This window comes from Saccoglossus kowalevskii, chromosome 17 (genome assembly GCF_978046115.1).
Source record: "Saccoglossus kowalevskii chromosome 17, keSacKowa6.1, whole genome shotgun sequence".
Classification (NCBI taxonomy): Eukaryota; Metazoa; Hemichordata; class Enteropneusta; family Harrimaniidae; genus Saccoglossus; species Saccoglossus kowalevskii.
The window spans coordinates 3098177-3120173 of NC_140657.1; the positions used below are offsets into that span (position 1 = coordinate 3098177).

Here is a 21997-nt window from a genome sequence, read left to right on the forward strand (position 1 = left end):
TATAGGGACCACATGAGGGCGCTGTTCATACTCGGATGCGATGACGTCATACAGGGTGAGTTGACGTCACAATTGGAACCGTGCATAGATTAGCATAAATAATGACGTCACAATGGGAATTCGTGCATAAATTAGCATAAATGAGCGACCATGGCCGTAAAGGGTTAATTCCAATGAGGATGACGTCACAATGGGATATTGTAAATACATTTGCATACATAAAATGAATGTGAATACGAGATCGTGTCGAGGTCATCGTGAATACATTTGCATAAATTACCATCATTTTTTTTTTTAATTTTTTTTTTTTTAATTATTTTTTTTTAATTGAATGTTTTTTTAATTTTTAATTGGACGGGCGTGGACGTCACGCAAAATTTTTCAGAATATATCGTAGAGGGCGCTCACACACACGCACACACGCTAATCAATACACGTCATTTTGAAAACTAACGGAGTTTATTACACAAAGAAGGGTAAAACTACTAATGAATAAATAATCAAAAAGAATGGATTAAAAACTGGGTAATTGAAATATAGAGTATATATAAAGTATACATTTTGTTTTTGTTTTGTTTTTGTTTTGTTTTTTGTTTGAGTAAATAATAAAAAAGAATGGATTAAAAACAGAGTAATATAAGAATAAAAAAAGACATTTTGAATATATAAAGTATACATTTTCAAATGCGGATAAGTATTCGATTATAATAAAAAATAAGAAAAAACGAGTAACATCGAAAAGTCAATACACACTTTTTTTTCTAATCAGAATCGCTCATCTGTGATAAAAAAAAAAGAGAAATAATATGAAATCGATAATTATATAAAGAGGGTATAAGTTATATAAAAAGTCAAATATATCACTTTTTATCAAAAATGAGAAGAAAATTAGTGTACTTTTTATTAAATAAACAGTTTAATAAAGGTGGACTAGAACCATACAGGTGAAAAAAATAAGCTTGGCTATCAAAAACAGAATTTCCTACAAAAATCTATGTGGCATATTTTGGGAGTTGTGATAATTTCCTCTGCCTCAATCACATTAGCTCACACACTAGACTAATTATAATATAACAAGAAATTGGGCAAAAATACGCATTAATTACACATATTACACTTTATTGAAGAGATTCACTACATCACATATGCTAGTCCTTATATATGTACACATACATTTCAGATTGAATATTTATCAGTAGTGTGTTATCTTGCATTCTCTGGCAGCTTTGGTCATTGGTGGCAGTGTTTGGTGAATGAACCTCATATTCATCTTCCTGTAAATAGAAAAAAACACATGCATGTAATTACAGTGCAATAACTTTACTATTGTATACATGGTTATAATATGATAATAAGATACAATGTATAGGCTGTATATAATTGTATTGGTGCATTTGTTTATCATCTGGATATTGTAAGAAATATGTTCGTTTCAGCTTTCATTTGTATCATATCATAGAACAATGCATGGCATGTTTGAATGTCAGTACAATACCTGTGATGTAATTTAATGTTGTTAAGTGCTCCTACCTCAAAATATGTTCTGCAATTATGAGCAGCTACAGTTCTTCTGTGGTAGATATTAAATAAGTCGATTCTTTGCTGATCAATGTTGGGTCGTTCTGTTTCCTTGAAATTAGAGGGGTAACGTTTGTTTTTCAGTGATTCAAACAGTGTTTATTATGTCACCGAAATGTAATTTAGGAACACATTAATGAATTCATATTGATACCTATTTCAATGACAAATACATACTTGTGATGCGTTTGCAGTGCCTCTTTCTTGAAATATTTCGCGAGCAAGGCAGAACTGCTGCTGCATATATTGACCAGTGTTAGGGCTTCTTGTTTCCTGCAAAAAGTGTAAAAGCGAAAGAGGGTCACATTCGAGAACATTGTAGAATTCCAAGATTATTATGACATGTCTAGATTGCATATGATAAGACTCATGCAACACACACCTACAGCACTATATTTAGATTCAAATGTTCAATGAATGAATACTCTAGAAGTTAACATATATATTTCCCGCCAATTCAAGACAGGTGTTCTAGTGTTGCCAATTGCATAAATTAAGAAATGCATATGATTAACCTGCAATTATACACCAGTGGTTTGGCAGTTAAATAATGTATAGAAACATGTGGACTATTGTTAGAAAGTCATTTCCTGAAACGTCTCGCTATTTTGAATAGTTACTTAGGACAATGATTACCAAATATTTTCAATGAGACATAATTTTTCGGTTATATTTCTGCTTTGGTGCACTTTCTTAACGTCTTAATATTGTGAGAAATTTCTCTGTTTCAGCTTTCATTTGTATCATATCATAGCACAATGCATTGCATCTTTGAAAGTCAGTACAGGATACCTGTGATGTAATCTAATGTTGTTAAGTGCTCCTACCTCAGAAGATGTTCTGGTATCATGATGAGTTACAGTTCTTCTATGGTATATATTAAATAAGGTCCTTCTTTGCTGATCGGGGATAGGTTGTTCTGTTTCCTTGAAACAGAAATTTGAATTGATAGCATGCGTTTTTCAGTGATTCAAACAGTGTTTATTATGTTACCCGAGAGGTAAATATGGAACACATTATAATGATATTTATTTCAATGACAAGTAAATACTTGGGATACCTGTGTGGTTGCTCCTGTGTTAAACATCTTGCGAGCAAGATAGAATTGTTACTGCATATATCGACCAGTGCTAAAGCTTCTTGTTCCCTGCAAAAATTGTAAAAGATCAAGAAAAGAGTCAAATCCAAGGACATAAAGCAACATACAAACAACTTATAAACTCATTTAATAAAGTACAAGGTCAAATCAAGAAAGTAAAGTTTTGTGTTTATCAAAAGCTAGACATGTTTATTCTGTATTAGAGATTACGCATGCAACCCACCCACAAAGCTATACTGAAATTCCGATTTTAAATCAAGAAATAAATAAGCAATGTATCATTAAAATATGTATACATTACCGCCGAACATATATTTTCAAAAACAAATAGTGGATGGTTTTAATTCAGATTTTATAGTTTCTTTAATTGTAGCATTTTCAACGAATATAAGAATGATTCTGTCTTTAAAAAAAACATTGATATTTATTCGGTGTGATATATTTCAGGCTCGTTAACATTTCATGTAAATACTTACGGTCAGGTTAGATTTTCTGATGTTAAAAGATATAATAATTCGTTCAATTAAAGAGTTATTCGATATTCTGTTTTCAAAAGTCTAGTAAATCCAAGTTATATCCAATATGGCGGACTGTATTTATCACGTGATTTTTTGTATACTGCCACCTACGGTGAAAAATGCACTCTACAACCAGGAATCCATTCTTTGACTGTATGGATTCAATCAAGTTATACTAGATAACCAGAATTCCCAGCTGATGAACATGTCTTTGTCATAGTTATCCATTGTCTTCGCTCTAGTATGCTATTAAAAAGAACAACGGGTTCAGTACAGTTCATAATCTGTTATGGTAATAAGTTATCCACAGTCACTGCAATCATGGTAATATTTGTAACGGAAGCTGGTCAATTCGTAAAAAGTAGTTAAACTCGTAGAACAAATGAAAATATCTCGGCTCGTAGACATACAACGCTTTTCATTAACGATATCCATCACGACGTAAGCCACCATCCGTCAGTCTCTAACCAGTAAAGGAGTTGGACAACAAATGAGTGCCAAATCGTTCAACGGTGTCTTCCATATAGATCCTCGCTGCTTTATATAATAATTCAGTCAGTCGATAATTCCTGCTGCGGGAAAAAAAAGTACCGATCTCAGTTTCTAAATTACACCAGAACGGTACTTTCTGAGATAGATAGGTTTTTATTCCGTAGCACAGTTCGCACTGTTTCTAGTGGGTGGTATGCGTGGTCAGGTGGTCTGTGTTGGCATTTAGCCATACGAGATAAATAAATCGAACAATAGGTTCAACGATCAATTGTTTGTACTTTGGCTGAATTGTCGGGGAGTGTAGGCTTGGTTATAAGTGGTGCGTCATACTGCACCACAAGAATGTATTTAGACATTTATTTTCTTATATCTTAATTCTAGTGTCCTTAAAAACTTAAAGATTATGATACTCTTATCAAACCACTTCCCCGGCCTTTAGTACCAGTGATCAACGCTGATTAAGCTCCTTACAGTCTTTGTTTTCTAGATGTGAGAATATTATATTACAACACGAAGATGCGTTCAATTTCAAGTTAAAGGAAGTCATATTCCATCTCGTTGATTTAAATTTGTATTATAGAAGCCCTTGCTAATGACGGAACCACTCGCCTGACTCTTATTTACACTAACCAGAATGCAATATATTGCTCTGTACAAATGAGCAGTATTGTTTACAGTGACGCAAATGTTGTGACATGTTTCTGCTTTATATTATATTCAGCCACATAACTTGGGTTATTTACTCTTGAGTTGTTTGTTGTCAGGGAGAACCGTTAGTGTTGTATTTGTACGCCGTTTCAGCTTTGTGATTAATTAGATAATTTTGTTTGTATATTGGGAAATTATTTAGGGGATCAAATTAAATATAGTAATGTTTACTCCTCCGTAAATCACTTGTCGAAGCACAAACTATAAACGTTACCCAGGGCAAACTAACAACATTGTGTATTATTCGTTTTTGGCACAATGCCATGAGAAAACGCACCACTTATTAAATCCGCTCAACTGATGTGTATGAGTGCCTTGTGTAGGTTTGGACTAATCTAACAAAATTGGTTCCACCTTTCTCGAATAAAAGTCCAGAGGCCATCTCCATATAATGTCTACTGATAGCAAAATGTGTGTGCGTTGCTTCTTTACTCCATGAGTAACTAGCTCGATTGAAAAATATTCAATTAGAACATGCGCATATGCAAGGTATAATGGTAGTTGGGAGAATATGGACTATACAATACACTATGTTCAACAATTTGTTTCACAATTCCAGCGGTAATTGTCTTGGAAATTAACCATTTTGTACCTGGGCACGACTAATCAGCAACGGAGTGTGTTCATCGTGTGCGCCCTCTTTCGAAAATATTGTTTAAATATCTTATTGGATAACTGTAGTGCGTAGTAAACTGTGCTTCAACATAAAACTGTTACAGCTGTTCAAATACACCACACAATTCGACTGACTTACATGTAACATATAAGAGTGTGTAACAGTGCATTGTTAATTGAGAGTTGTATATACTACATACAGATTATACCATATTTCGTCAACTGAACATGAGTAAATTGGTCAACCTAGGATAACCCAGGTAGATGGAGACAACTACAGCACAACATACTACCAGACATGACTTAGACGTGTTTTTTGATCAATAAATAGATACGTTATTCGCTGAATAAAATAAAGTAAAAAAGGAAAACAGCCACCATGCCAAACATATCTGGTTAATATACACGTATTAGCAGACTGTAAACCAATGTAAAACTAAATTATGGGTGCCAAAAATTATGATAATAACAAATAATGCCACGTTTATATCCTATATATCAAGCTTTATAATATTCAGAACTAACCTAAATTCAAAATTTTAAATAGATCTACAATGTTTTGTTGCAGGGATGTATTATTATATTTCTATAAATATATGTATAGTGAATATATTGTTCCAACTCAGAGAACATGGTGGGTAAAAAATTGCATTTAAAAAGCAAAATATGAAACTCATGTCGATTGTATATAGTAAGATGTTCGTATAGTGTAAGATGTTCGAGAGTGTGGGAGGCGTTATCTCAGAGAAGATAGAATGTTGCGCAAGATGTGTGGAAAGTCCAAAAGTAGTTTCGAGAAGAGAGAAGAAATATTTGTCGCTCGAAAGTTGTTCATAGTATAGAAAAAGAATAGAAAAATGTTCGAGTTAGCGTAATGAAGTACAATTGTGAGTATTTTAAATTAACAAGAAATTTAAGATTAGCATTTTAAACAGAAAACCACCGGGCTTGTGTAGCTCCTGTATCTGAAATCATAATCTTAAAGCAATTTGATGCACATTATATAAGTTTATGATACAAGAAATATATTATACAAAGACAAAGATTGCACCCTCTCTGGTTCCATTGTAACTAGTTCACAATACTTGATTTTGAATGGCAAATAAACATGGCTACAACAAACAAAACCAATCAGCCTCAATGTGAAAGGAAAAAACTAGTCTCTGTGCTTGTCTAGTAAGAGGGAGAGAATTGATTTCTCATATTGGTATTCCCAAGGACGTCAACTTTTTCCAGACAACCAAGATACGTACCATTAAAATTAAAGTTTGGGCTAAAATTGTGATGGCCCGACCCATGTGTTTATCCAATATTGGTAACAGTTGAATAGTGTAAAAATAAACTTGGATAATATGTCTGAATAGTAAAATTTACTATGCCAAAAACGTTTTATTGAAAGCATGGCCACAATATTTGTTATCAATATTGAATACCATATCTGCAAAGATTGAAAGAAACACCGCTGGAATGATAATGAAAATATGAATAGAGAATTGTCAATTTGCAAGATAGAATAAAGAACAAGACCATATTCTAAAGTAAATTATTGCATTTATTTCCATACATATGAAAGCAAATCTACATGTACATGTAAATATAGAAACATAAAGCAACAGAAATGTTTCACGTCCATTTCCCAGAAAACAAATTAATAATTAACAGTTTTCAGAAGCTAAAAACTTTTTTACCACACTTCTTAGTAGTTGACTTACATTCTTGTAATACTGTTAATATGTTTTTGATATAATCATGAAGCAATCATGAATCATGAATCATGAAGCAATCGAAATGAACATTTTTTGTATTCAATAGAGTATGATGTATCCTGCACTGTAAATCTGTCATGGACAATGAAATGGTGATTAGATTTACATTGACATGTCAATCAATACATTTTATTTTATACATTTTAATTGATTTTATACGTGTAATAATTTTGCATATCTACATACTACGTAATACAAATCATCTTAGTCTCATTGGTCTATGCAAGCAGATTGACCCTCAACATGGTGACCGACTAATAAAAACTACGTCTCTGAATGGATAAATCGGATTCCTTGCACTACAATATCAGATTAAACCAGTATATTAATTTCCATTTGTTCAAAGAATGTGGCTGAGTCACTCGTGGGTTGTTTTTTATTTACACTGTTAGGATATCACAAAATTACTTTTGGTTTAGGGCACATGCACCTGTTAACATCTATGTAGATAGCCGGGTCTGAAGAATATACTGGAGATGCTTTGTTTGTTAGTTAATTCGACACTATTCACAATTTTAATGGGGATTTATAAGAAATATAGTTAATTTCACCCCCAAAAATGATATAGAAACTCCAACTTCAAACTATTGTGAACATACTCATACCATAGTGGTTGTTGCATCAAACACATGATAAGGTAGAACTGAGTTCACATTCTACCTTTGACTGAACATAAAAAAGGAGTCACAAAGTCAATGAGAATTCTAAATCCACTTGAGTTTCATTTATTAACAAATGCAACTTTGAGGGGAAATCTTCTTTAAGGTCTGCAGATCCTTGTGTTCAACTATGGCTATATAGAGGTCTAAACTATGATGGATTCCTTACTATGTTGACATATGTGCTTAATTTTAGTGCAGCATAAACTATTATTAGAACTGCTCAATCCATTTCTGTATGTATTTTACTTCTTCTTGTCGTGCATTTAGTACAGATTGAGGATCTAAAGGATTAGCTCCTCTGAAAGAAATAGGAAAACAAAATATATAATACTATTAATTATAATTAGGGAAATAGGGAAAGCCATCTAACAATATGTGCAATAATAATTTGTTGACCATTCTATATGAGATCATGTACATTCAATATTGCATGATGTGCATTTCACATCAATACTTAATAATGTATATCATGTAATGTAAAGAAACATGTAATGGCATAGTATCGGATAAAACATTATTTGGTTTTATTAACAGCAATTTCATTCATGAAATTCTGTTAGTATATTACATGCAAATCAAAATAGTTGCCTAAATTATATTTATAAACAAGATCTGGCATAATCTCTGAACTGTATATAAGCAGACATTCTAATATTGGTATTGGATGAACGAATTCAATATGAAAATCAACATTTTAAGATAATAATTAGCCTGTATATTTTAATGAGCACATAACTACTATGTTTTGGGGGATAAACATATGTGTGAACGACCTGACACACCTGTCATCTGTGCAACAGACACAATCAATCATATCAATAGCCATAAAAGGTTAATACCTCAGATCTAAATGATGGGCACCACCATCAATTAGAACAGCAATCAATGAGTCAGATAGTGAAGACAGTACACCACCTCTCCTCCAGGGATCCAAACTACCATTAGCAAACACAATATTACTTGCAGTTAGTATATCTACAGAAAGAGAAAATATATACAGACAGAATAGATGATAAAACATACATTACATGTACAGCAATCTGAGGTACATAATGTAAGTGTAATTTCACAAACATAAAATCAGTCAATCATGTGGCTGTAAATCAACATTAATTTGATTGAAACATGGTGCTATCTGACTGCAAACATTATGGTAGTGTTACCATTACCCATAATATAATTAAATATTATAATGACTTTAAGGTTACACTGCTGTTAAGCAAGTATTCAATATTGGGACAGAACCTGATTACATAAGTTGTCAAGGTAATGTAATTTGTTGTGACTGTGTAAAAGTTGATCGATCAGTTAATATACTATTTGAGGCATAAAAAACAATCAATTTTCAAATAGCTGATATAGAGGATGATTTAAAACAAGACACTGATATATATCTTAAATAATTTGCCCAATCATTTTGTTATCTATGGTATGACCTTTCCTTAAAGGTGGACATTTTACTAAACATTACATGACATATATGATATATCTTAATTAATTAATATTTCTCCAAACGTGGATATTCAACCAATCATTATATCATTGATATACATGGTATAATATTTCATAAACAATTACCTTTTCCCCAAAGGTGGACATTTAACCAATCATTCCGTGGTACAATATTCCATTTCTTTTCACAGTATTCATCTCTCATTTTTAAAGTGAATGGCAAATCAGGAAACATATCAGTTTTCCCATTACTGCCAGCAGGCATCATGCTCTCTGTACACGCCTAGAAACAAAGTATCAGTATATTACAATTATGATGTCTGTAACATTTTTTTACAAAACATTTTAAATTTTCAGTGAAAGTTGTTCAAACCTTCATGAGCTACCCTGATCGAAACTTGACAAATTTGGTATGTCATTATTTTCTCCACAACAACAATAGTCATGTAGTTTCAGATTATGCTTTGGATGAAAATGTATGAAGTACTCACAGCTCAAGGTTCACCTGTATGCAGTTTTAACAAGAGAAAAAGATTAAATCATCCTATACATTCTGCACAAGGATCAAGTGTTTGTAGTGTATCACTCGCCTGTATCTAATTATTATTTTTACCACCAAAGTGTATTTTCTGATCAACACCGCACCAATGACTGTGATAAGACGTGTAGTAAACAAATCTCAAATTAGTGAAATAGCACTTGCTTCCAGATAAACAAAATACTGCTTGTCATGTAAGATTTAATAACTATTCACAAATTCTTAAATAATCTGGGGCATAAAGTCAAGGTGTTGCAGAATAACTTGATGCCTAGTGATTCATGTTGAAATTTATGGCACAAATATGGTTAGAGAAATTCCCTCTCAAAAATAAAGACATATCCTAAACATTATAATATTGGTACATGTATATGATTTTATCATGATCTTCATAAAAACTGCTTTACTCTTCTTTTTTGATTTGTATAGAACATAGATGCATGATCATGACACACAATTATTAACTATGCAAATTAAAATGTTCTGACTAATTCGGTATATTTTTTACATATTACCACAACATTTAACTTGTATTTAGCTAGAACACGACAGGCGCCAATCAGGTGGTCATCAGTAATCGTAACGTGTCCATGCCATATTTTTACTTGCTTCATCTGGTAACAATGGGCCATTCCAGTTTATATCTGCACCCCCCTGTTGATGAGCTTGTGTGTTTACTTCATACAGGGTATAATTTCCATGGGTGTATAAGTCATACAAAGTTTTATTTCCAAATCACCATTCACCATACAGTAATGGAAATCCAAAACTATAGTTCCTACTTATGGTGTTGATGAGTTCCATTGTGCCACCATACAGAGTAGGATTTCCAAATATAACTCTCATCATAGGCTAATTTACCAAGTTCAAAATTTTATATTTGATAATGGAAATCCAAACTAGTCCTGTTTCACGGTGTTGATGAGCTCATTCGGCCCACCATCCTTATCTAATTTCAGTAATAACTATTTCATACTAGCCCAATTTGTTTACCATATACAGTCAGAATTCCAAGTTTTTTTAGTCATACTGTTGGAAATCCAACCTCATCAACCGGTATGTGGCAAGATAAACTAGGCCATATTTTATTTAGTAGCCATAACTGCCTGGATTTCCAGGAATTTTTTTTCCCTACTCGTCTGGATTTCCAGATTCTGTTTCTTCATATACAGTTGGAATTCCGGGGTATTTTCCCCATCATACAGTGCTGGAAATCTGACCACATCAACAGGGGGTGCAGATATAAACTGGAATGGCCCAATGCCAGGTTAATACTGTATAATAGAGCTTAATTCACACCTTGTCATCAGGGAAATCACATACCATGCTATCAGATCCTAATCTACACCCTGTACTCATCTCATAATCCCATGAAATGCTATCAGAGTCTACTTCAAAACCTGTAGTCACCTGGTAATCCCTTGCCATGCTATCATAGCCCACTCCCCACCTTGTGCTCAACTGGAAATCCCATGCCAAACTATCAGAACCTACTCCCACCCTGTACTCACCTGATAAACCCATGCTATGCTATCATAACCTACTCCATACTCTGTACTCATCTCGTAATCCCATCAAATGCGATCAGAATCTACTCCCACCCTGTACTCACCTGGTAAACCCATGCTATGCTATCATAGCCCACTCCACACCCAGTGATAACCTAGAAATCCCATGCCAAACTATGAGAACCTACTCCCACCCTGTGCTCACCTAGTAATCACATACCATGCTATGCTATCATAACCTACTCCACACACTGAACTCACCTGGTAATCCCATAAAATGCTATCAGAGTCTACTTCACAACCTGTACTCTGCTGGTATTACCATGGCATACTATCAGAGCCTACTCAACAACCTGTACTCTCCCTGGTAATACCATGCCAAACTATCAGAACCTATTCCACACCCTGTACTCCCCTGGTAATCCCATGTTATGCTATCAAAACCTACTCCACACTATGTACTCATCTCGTAATCCCATAAAATGCTATCAGAATCTACTTCACAACATGTACTCTCCTGGTAATACCATGCCAAACTATCAAAACCTACTCCACACCCTGTACTCCCCTGGTAATCCCATGCCATGTAATCAAAATCTAATCTTCATCCTGTACTCACCTGGTAATCCCATGCCATGCTATCAGGGCCTACTCCACACCCAGTAGGATCAGCACATTCTACAAATTCGGTGTCAACATCAAAACATTTTAAGGAACCTTTAGTGCCATTGTAATACAGACCTATATAACAGAGGAACACATTGAACAGACAATAAATATATTGCAAATCCGCAAGACTTAAATTCCATCACATTTGACCACTGTATAGCTATATTCTGACTCGGCCACAATATGCTATACAGCAGACATGTTCATAAAAATTCATGTAGTTATCAGATTGTTTGATTTATTAACAAGTTGAGTGTCAATCATACGTTTGTGCATTTGAAATGAAGTAAACGATTTTACTGCTGTCTTTGATAGAATCGCACTGAGCTGAATGTTGTCAATATATTTACTTTAATACAGTATAAGTCTTGTAAGATGAAAAGTATAATGAATTTCAAGCTGGTGTGTGTGTGTGGAGGGGGGGGGGGGTTTATATCAATAAAGATGGCCGAGTATCTCACAGAAAAGACACTCAATATACTGTGACTTATACCTGCTGCCTGGACAAGTCCTACAAGTGGGTCAGAACTATTCATTATGTAACTGCAAGCAACCTGAAATAAAATAAAATACATGTTAATAGTATAGCCTTCCCATTATATAACATAGGTACATTTACACTTATAGACAAAAGGTAGATGTCTCCTCATTATTCTTATTGCCTTTTCTCATTGGTTGAGGCCAGTGTATTAAAATGTCATCAAAGGATATATGAAATATCAGAGACTAGCTAAAACACCAATCAGTGACCATAGTCATCAAATCACATGATCCAAGATATCAAACAATGAGTTTTTCTTTTCACTTATTTTTCACTTATTATTCTTACCAGTGTCTATAAATAGGAATTCTTACCTTGACTGGGTAGGCTGGAACAGGAACCAAAAAAGTAGTGGGATATGGGTAATCAAACATAGCTAGATTTGTGAGGGAGTTGCGTATCCATCCATTTACATGGTTCAATCTGTCCTTTGTCATTGGTTTACACAGACGCAGTATCTTGGTCAGTTTCTGTAAACCTGACAAACACAAAGATTTAATAGTGTTTATTAAGGATGAATTTAGTGGTCTTAAACCAATCAGATTAAAATAAAATCCTGGTTTGCGCTTTTTTAAAAATGTTTTTTTTTTGTATGTATTTATTTCCCTTTTTTCATATATAATATTTGACTTTAGTTGAATTTATATGCTGGTAGATTTTTTAGGTTGGTAATTGCAAAGTAACAATAATACAATATCCACCAGTATATAAATAATAAATTAAAACAAAATAAATTAATTGAAAGATAAGAATTAAATGCATATAATTGAAAAAAAAAATCAGATTTTTTAATCCTAACATGTTTTACATACGATGGTGCTATCATGAGATCATTATATACAACAATTTATTTAGCTCAAAAGTTTTGATAAGTTATTTTTCCAAAGTCAGTTGTTTTTAGAACACACCTTAAGCCAAATTTGTAACAGAAATGCATGATGGAGTTTATGGTAGTGAGAAGTGAGTTGAAATATTGGTGCAGTTTTCACCTGGTTTTTGGTGTTCTTGTAATGCCTGGAAATGTTTGGATTTCATACATTTAGCGATTTATTGCACGGAACCTACTCTAGCTAACCACATTGCAAGCATTTCTGTCACCATGGCAATTAAATTTAATAAATGGTGATTAAATAAATATTTAGTTTGCCATTTAGCGACTTAAAGAAAATCATACTGGCAACAAAACTTTCTGTGATATTAAAGAGACTATAAAGCACTTCTACCCACAATTCAACACATTTTGTTATCTGCCATATTTTACAACATATGTGTTTGTTTAAACATACAAGACTATAACATAATTAATATGCTGACATCACTAAAGTTGAATATCAGTGTGATGCAAATGGTATATTATGATTTATTCAACACCATGTGACCATCTTTCAGCCAATCAGCATGACGGTTTTGAATATGAGAGATGAAAACAAGTCAGTATACCGGAAGGACCAGAGTTAACTAGATCTTCAATTCTTTGGAATCCTTGTTTTACACCAGATGGACACTGCTTATCTGCAAGAGAAAAATCCTGGAAAATAGAAAGAATAAGATTCTGCTCAGTTTTTATTAGTGTGATTCACCTTCTAACAGAGCAAATTTTTGTTGTGACCAATGTCATACAAATTTGGAAACATACATGTAAGACAACACTGTCTAGTATTTTATAATTCATGCATTAAAAACTTCTGACAACAAATATTTATTTGATAGTGATTATTGATTATTAAATTTATTATCAGTCTGTTGTTACAGCTGGGGACTGATATCTCTGATTTCAGATAGGTACGTCCTAATTTCTTGCTATAACCTTCATCATCAATGACTGTTCTTCTTAACCATCAGACTATATGGCTATTCATGCTGTAAAAATCTTATGGCTCTCCTCACTGCTAGAAACAGACACCCATGTAATTATTGCCTACTCACCTTTGTAACATCTTGGAAGAAAAAGTCTCTAGAAGACTGGTTGGATACAAGGTAGATAGGTGCACTGGAAGCAATGGCACCATTAACAAGATTAGGATATTTAAATCTCATATACGCACTTAACATGCCACCATAACTGTAGAGTAGAATATAAAACATTGCCTCGTTGAGAAATTGAGCCTTTCATAATGAATTGGTATCTTATTGTATGCAGTATATATTCAGAGACTTTAAAACGACATCTTTTTCTAAGATCACTGTTTATAATTAGTATAACTGATTGTCCCTCACATTTCTAAAACACTTTAAATAAATAAATAAATAAATAAATAAATAAATGAATGAATGAATGAATGAATGAATGAATGAATGAATGAATGAATAAATGAATAAATAAATAAATAAATAAATAAATAAATAAATAAATAAATAAATAAATAAATAAATAAATAAATGAATGAATGAATGAATGAATGAATGAATGAATGAATAAATAAATAAATGAGTAAGTATTCAAGTTGGCTATGTTATAAAAGGTTATCCTTGGGGGAAACATATGGACATTTTCACCGCCTGGCTACCATAACAGTAAAAACAAAGTCTGAAAACTCACAGAAAACTGAACTTTGGGACAGTTGTTGTGACTCTACAAGATTACCCCCTACGTGTGCAACATATATAAATTCTGTTGCTCAGGATTACTTCAAAGTTGAGTTTGTGCCATTTCCTTAACTTTTGCATCGCCAGCTCTTTGACTGGCGTTCTACAGCAGCTCGCGCAGAGCCAATGGAAATACATGGTACAGTGGTGCGCGTCTTAGCAACATAGAACATTCTGTATAGACAGCTCCACCCCAGGGACACTTTAGGTGTCACAGACGACATTTCAGATATCTTCAGTTCGTGGGTAAAACATACACAGTTCTACAAACATATGAAACTATAATATTTTTACTAAACTATTATATACCTGCCTCCAAATGCAATAACCGGACACTTTGCTGCATTTAATTTAATTTTTAGATAATGTATCAGCACAGCATAGTCAGCCATGGCTTGTTCAATAGATAAGAATCCAATGTTACCCAATATAAAGGATGAGTCTCCAAACGGCAAAGATTTACCATAGTATCTCTAGAAAACACATATACATAAAATGTCATCTCTATTATGTTCGAATTGTACATTGACTGTTATATTTCAACACCATATTAAACACTGATATGTATGCCAACATCATATTGAACACTGACTTATATTTCAACACCATATTAAACACTGACTTATATTTCAACACCATAATAAACACTGACTTATATTTCAACACCATATTAAACACTGACTTATATTTCAACACCATAATAAACACTGACTTATATTTCAACACCATATTAAACACTGACTTATATGCCAACACCATATTAAACACTGACTTATATGCCAACACCATATTAAACACTGACTTATATGCCAACACCATATTAAACACTGACTTATATTTCAACACCATATTAAACACTGACTTATATGCCAACACCATATTAAACACTGACTTATATTTCAACACCATATTAAACACTGAATTATATGCCAACACCATATTAAACACTGACTTTAATGGTAATACCATATTAAACACTGACTTATATGCCAACACCGTATTAAACACTGACTTATATGCCAACACCATATTAAACACTGACTTATATTTAAACACCATATTAAACAGTGACTTATATGTCAACACCATATTAAACAGTGACTTATATGCCAACACCATATTAAACACTGACTAATATGCCAACACCATATTAAACACTGACTTATATGCCAACACCATATTAAACACTGACCTAAATGTTAACACCATATTAAACACTGACTTATATGCCAACACCATATTAAACACTGACTTATATGCCAACACCATATTAAACACTGACTTATATTTCAACACCATAATAAACACTGACTTATATTTCAACACCATATTAAACACTGACTTATATTTCAACACCATAATAAACACTGACTTATATTTCAACACCATATTAAACACTGACTTATATGTCAACACCATATTAAACACTGACTTATATGCCAACACCATATTAAACTCCACTGACTTATATGTCAACACCATATTAAACACTGATTTATATTTCAACACCATATTAAACACTGACTTATATGCTAACACCATATTAAACACTGACTTATATGCTAACACCATATTAAACACTGACGTATATGCCAACACCATATTAAACACTGACTTTAATGTTAACACCATATTAAACACTGACTTATATGCCAACACCGTATTAAACACTGACTTATATGCCAACACCATATTAAACACTGACTTATATTTCAACATCATATTAAACACTGACTTATATGCCAACACCATATTAAAAACTGACTTATATGCCAACACCATATTAAACACTGACTTATATTTAAACACCATATTAAACAGTGACTTATATGTCAACACCATATTAAACACTGACTTATATGCCAACACCATATTAAACACTGACTTATATGCCAACACCATATTAAACACTGACTTATATGCCAACACCATATTAAACACTGACCTAAATGTTAACACCATATTAAACACTGACTTATATGCCAACACCATATTAAACACTGACTTATATGCCAACACCATATTAAACACTGACTTATATTTAAACACCATATTAATAAACACTGACTTATATGCCAACACCATATTAAACACTGACTTATATGTCAACACCATATTAAACACTGACTTATATGCCAACACCATATTAAACACTGACTTATATGCCAACACCATATTAAACACTGACCTAAATGTTAACACCATATTAAACACTGACTTATATGCCAACACCATATTAAACACTGACTTATATGTCAACACCATATTAAACACTGACTTATATGCCAACACCATATTAAACACTGACTTATATGCCAACACCATATTAAACACTGACTTATATGCCAACACCATATTAAACACTGACTTATATGCCAACACCATATTAAACACTGACTTATATGCCAACACCATATTAAACACTGACTTATATGTCAACACCATAGTAAACACTGACTTATATGCCAACACCATATTAAACACTGACTTATATGTCAACACCATATTAAACACTGACCTAAATGTTAACACTATATTAAACACTGACTTATATGCCAACACCATATTAAACACTGACTTATATGTAAACACCATATTAAACACTGACTTATATGCCAACACCATATTAAACACTGACTTATATGTCAACACCATATTAAACACTGATTTGCTATGCATGTTACAACTTATATCAATTCATTGCTTACATGTTCTGCAAAGATCAGTAATGCCTTGAACTGTGGTGCGATATCAAACATAAGCCCGGTGTTGTCAGCAAATGCTGTGATTGGTCCTTCATTTCCAGTGTAGAAAAATATGGGTCCCACTCCAGGTGACCAGTATGTATCTGTAATATCATAAAAGAAAGACATTTCAACTCTTAAGTTGTTTATTTGATAATAATGTCTATTCAAAAGCAATATGATGACAAACATAATGAAGTTATGAAGACATTTGCAACTCCACATTCACTTGCACGATGTGTCAGAAGGCTACATTATAAGCCATGTACAGTGAATGACAACACAAGAGATCACCAGGTTTGATGTACAAAGCAGCCAGTAATGGTCATGCAACTATTAACCAACAATGCAGTAAGTTTGGGGCGAGTGAGACAACTTTATTTATTGACATATGTGAATTTTGCTCTATCCTCATGGGTGAACATTCGTACATTTTCACTGCCTGGCAACCATCATGGTGAAAACAAAGGCCGAAAACTGTACTTTGGGATAGATGTTGAGAAGTACTGAGCAGTATAACAAGATTACCCCTATATTTGCATATATACATTTGGTTGCTCAGGATTACTTCAAAGTTGAGTTTGTGTTGTGTTAGTGTTGACTTTAGCCTTTTTCACCAGACCTTCAATCAGCATTCTACAGCATATCTTGCGCAGAGCCCATGGAAATACATGGTACAGTGGTGAAAGCCTTAGCAATATTGAATATTCTGTTACGTAGTCCACACACAAGGATATGAACTTTTAAAGAATTGTGAAATGTAAAACTGCATAGTTTCAAAGAAAAAAACATTTAGTAACACTGTCAGTATAGTATTCGCACAACATGTAATTATATTCACAAAACACATCCATTGCATGAGGGTTTCACATTTATAGTTTTCACATCCCCCTCTATTCAGTACACAGATTTTTTTAAACAAGAGAACAGGGGCACAGCGCCCTCATGCCATGGCCATGCGCCCCCTTTACCCATGGGAGCAGATCCTCTGGCAACCATAAAATTCTGATTGACCAGGGATCACATGTGTTCACAGTCTTCAACTGTGACCTGTCTGATAGTAATTTTGTCCTCAAGGAAGCCATAGAATGCTCCATTTTAACTTAGAATTATCAAAAACTCCACACCCTGGTAGGGAGAACCCTATCTCCTCCACTTGGTGGCAACGCTGAATTGTAGTGCTCTCTCTTGCAGTTTTTTTCTAGAAAAACCCTTGCTGATCACATAGATAGATTGCCCATTCATCATGTATGTATTGCCCATTCATCACAGTGGCGATCGGTCTACAAGATGATTTTAAAATTTTTTTGGTGTAAAATTATTAAATGAGAAATAAGTCTCAAAATAAGTCTTAAATATTTGTCCAGACATTTATTCTCTCAATTTAACAACTTGTAATTGTGGGAATTAATCAAACGAGAGCTGTCTACACCAAAATAAGTCTAAAATATTGTCCGCACACTTATTCTCTCAATTTAACAACTTGTAATGGTGTAAAATAATTAAACGAGAGCTGTCTACACAAAAATAAGTCTAAAATATTTGTCCGCACATTTATTCTCTGAATTTAACAACCTGTACATGTAATTGTGGGAATTAATCAAATGTGAGTTGTTTACACCAAACTAAGTATTAAATATTTGTTGAGACATTTATTCTCTCAATTTAACAACTTGTAATGGTGTAAAATAATTAAACGAGAGTTGTCTACACCAAAATAAATCTCAAATATTTGTCCACACATTTATTGTCACAATTTAACCACTTGTTAATAGTGGAAATTACTTAAACGCGACTTGTTCAATCAGTTGACATCAATGCAACTTACCCGCAGACAGAGTATCATTATTGAGCAATTATAAACAGGAACGTGTCTTGGCATTAGGGTTAGGGTCGGGTCAGGTATGGGCAACAGAATTATTAACAGGAACGTGTCTTGGCATTAGGGTTAGGGTCGGATCAGGTATGAGCAACGCAAATGGCAAACACCCAATTGGCAACATGTACACTAACAGGTTATGGCATGCATATAGTTTACACAAGTAAAAACTTAAAATTGGCAATTTTTTGGACAATTGTAACTCAATAATAAAAATATGTTGTATTTCTATATATATACACACTACTAGTATATAGTCTTATCAAATGCAAACACATCCAGTTAATCAATTGTGGTCTTGTGGTTCAGTTGTCTCCACAGTGATCAGGAGGACCCGGGTTCAATTCCCATGCCTGCCAGTCTTTTCTCGCAAACACTAATTTGCAATAAAGCTAAATATGAAAACAAATCATTCATTTGCATGACTACCCATATGGTTCAGTGGATATGTACAATGTATGCAATGTGAGAGATCGCTGGTTCGAATCCAGTACGGTTAGTACGATTTTTGAATGCTAGTGAAAACATTGCTCCTATAAGTAGGACTTAAATCCTATCACTTGTGTGAAGACACTCATGGTACAGTGGACAAGACAGTGCGCTGAGAACTCAAAGATTGCAAGTTCAAATCACGGAAAGGACACTCATACAAGACAAGACATGAAAGACGTTAAAAACATAAACAGCAACTTCTGTATATCAAGAACTCAAGTCAGAAAAACAGAACACAAGAATACTACCTCACATGGAAGTCGTCGAAGTACGAACACAGTTGACAGCTGCAGGTAACGTGCAACAACAGAAGTCCCTTCTTTTGTATTGACCCCACTAAGGATTGCTAATCCCCCTTTCTAACTCTTCCCCCAAAAATAATATATCACCCCTTTTAAAATGTATTGACCCACAAATTAATGAATATTCATGAGCACAGAAACTGGTACATCATGAATTAATTAGCATAATTTAAAAAAAAATGCATAAAGTGTAGGTACGTCTTCTGGAGTCTTGCCAATGTGTGTGTTCGGCAAAAGTGAGAGTGTGGAACAGTTAACTTAAAAACAACTATAGTGCATTATTGTATTGCACTTGTGATTAGAATTACTGCTGGCAATAAGATCAAGACGGATAAATCTCCAGTCAGGCTTGAAATGCCTGGTAACATTTTGTTTTCTTCAATAACAGTTTTGAATATGAAAGTTTACTAAATAATATTTTCAGATGAAGTTGAATGTTATTCTCTATTGATTAATGGTGAAACGAAGAATGCAAGTATCACTACATATCATTTATGACAGCAGAAATTCATTCTCTCGAATGCAGATCGTCTCATTTATGTCTGTGGTTTGTGAAGGTGTGTGGTAACTGAAGTACGCCCTCAATGTTGAAGCTCTCTGAAATAAACGTTGATGTTGAATTTAGACACAGTTCAACAATTGACTGAATTTGGTTTAGACAAGGACACTGACATCCATTATATTACCAAGCGATATTGATTTGCCTGAAATATTCCCGTGAAATATTTTCTGCATTTTACCAACAAATAGGTTTAAATTTCAACTAAGTCTGATAAAGTGTTAGTAGGTTTATGGAAATGTGCCGACAATAAGATGGTGATATCTTCTGCATTCAAGTGATCACATCTACACTAACCACACTAACACTTTCAACATCCTGTCTTGTTACAGCTCGAGTAGGGGGAGGTGTCTCCAACACACGTGCCACTAAAAGTGCATCGATGATTTCACTGTATTATAATTCACAGTTGAAAAATAAAACTCACCGTTTATCAAATATCGTTGTTTAAAAGTCTGATTACGATTGCTCGCATAGTTGAAGTGGTCAATATACTGGTCGTGATATCTTTCTTCGTAAATTGACTTGCTCGTGACGAGAGTTAACAACAAAATGACGGTGAAAATGTAAACACTGCTCGAAACAGCCGCCATCTTGTATAGTGACTGAAAGTAGTGTGATATTATGTGTTATGTATTTCATTTGAGTTTTTTGTTGTTTATGTTTAAGAAAATAAAATAATAGACAAATCTGAAATATGTCAACAATATCAACAAAAGCAAAGCCAGTCACTGTTTCACGCTTTTGTTTTATTTAATTAATACTGTCCGATCGGCCAAATCTATGCAGTAATAAAAACAAATACTAGCATACAACGTAACGCTGGTGGCGTTCTGCATTAAACAGAACTTTGTTTACAACTATTGATATATGTGAAAGCAACAAACTGAGTGATGCGAAGACGGCGACCGTGCCGCAAATTCCAAACAAGACGAAACAACCCGAGTAGTCCAGTGGGAATATACACATTGATTACATCGCAATGGAAACGAGACGAGAAGCGAGGTAGACTCCTGATTTTACTTGTAATTTATGCCGTTCAGAAAAAATCTTGGTCGAACGCAACTCTTGTCAAGTGGCGGATTTAGAGAGGGTGCCCCTTATGTATGTCCTACAATGCAATACGGCATTTACGTCTTTGTAAGTTTGTAAAGTTATATTAGAAGGCAGAAAATGTATTTGTGGAAACGTTGAGTGCAATGTCGTAAAATGTTCACTGCATTGTATACTTAGTTTGCAAAGCGGTTTGAAAATACAAAACAAGTCATCTGCAATCTCGATAATGTTAC

The 21997-nt window shown here is 33.7% G+C and overlaps 2 protein-coding genes across 5 annotated transcripts; both read right to left on the minus strand.

The window, feature by feature from the left end:
* Positions 1 to 440: 440 nt before the first annotated feature.
* Positions 441 to 3893, minus strand: LOC102804389 (uncharacterized). Of its 3 annotated transcripts, XM_006823058.3 has the most exons (7): positions 3154 to 3893; positions 2639 to 2725; positions 2406 to 2504; positions 1756 to 1851; positions 1531 to 1629; positions 1174 to 1274; positions 441 to 779 (listed from the first exon to the last, which is right to left on the minus strand). In XM_006823058.3, exons 2-7 carry the CDS (start codon positions 2663 to 2665, stop codon positions 776 to 778), a joined length of 426 nt encoding a protein of 141 aa, XP_006823121.2. In that variant the 5' UTR covers positions 2666 to 2725; positions 3154 to 3893; the 3' UTR covers positions 441 to 775. The 3 variants fall into 3 exon arrangements, with proteins under 3 accessions (XP_006823121.2, XP_085348683.1, XP_085348682.1); XM_085492557.1 differs by having other exon boundaries at positions 441 to 1274; XM_085492556.1 differs by having other exon boundaries at positions 441 to 1629.
* Positions 3894 to 7478: 3585 nt separating this feature from the next.
* LOC100367899 (dipeptidyl peptidase 2-like) lies at positions 7479 to 21306 on the minus strand. Of its 2 annotated transcripts, none has more exons than XM_085492108.1 (11): positions 21136 to 21306; positions 17441 to 17580; positions 15042 to 15205; positions 14073 to 14208; positions 13587 to 13674; positions 12461 to 12624; positions 12099 to 12159; positions 11556 to 11677; positions 9017 to 9173; positions 8278 to 8413; positions 7479 to 7736 (listed from the first exon to the last, which is right to left on the minus strand). In XM_085492108.1, the coding sequence occupies exons 1-11, from the start codon at positions 21299 to 21301 to the stop codon at positions 7649 to 7651; spliced, it is 1422 nt and encodes a 473-aa protein (XP_085348234.1). In that variant the 5' UTR covers positions 21302 to 21306; the 3' UTR covers positions 7479 to 7648. The 2 variants fall into 2 exon arrangements, with proteins under 2 accessions (XP_085348234.1, XP_085348236.1); XM_085492110.1 differs by lacking the exon at positions 21136 to 21306 and adding an exon at positions 20096 to 20160.
* Between the last annotated feature and the right edge of the window lie 691 nt (positions 21307 to 21997).

Coding starts and splice junctions, on each gene's coding strand:
- LOC102804389 (XM_085492556.1), bottom strand. CDS start 2,665: ATGTTTAACACAGGAGCAACCACACAG. Junction 2,505..2,638: donor ACACAGGAGCAACCACACAG/GTATCCCAAGTA, acceptor TTCTGTTTCAAG/GAAACAGAACAACCTATCCC. Junction 1,852..2,405: donor ATACCAGAACATCTTCTGAG/GTAGGAGCACTT, acceptor CACTTTTTGCAG/GAAACAAGAAGCCCTAACAC.
- LOC100367899 (XM_085492108.1), bottom strand. CDS start 21,301: ATGGCGGCTGTTTCGAGCAGTGTTTACATTTTCACCGTCATTTTGTTG. Junction 9,174..11,555: donor GCATGGCATGGGATTACCAG/GTGAGTACAGGA, acceptor CTTTGTTTCTAG/GCGTGTACAGAGAGCATGAT. Junction 7,737..8,277: donor GCCCATCATTTAGATCTGAG/GTATTAACCTTT, acceptor TATTTCTTTCAG/AGGAGCTAATCCTTTAGATC.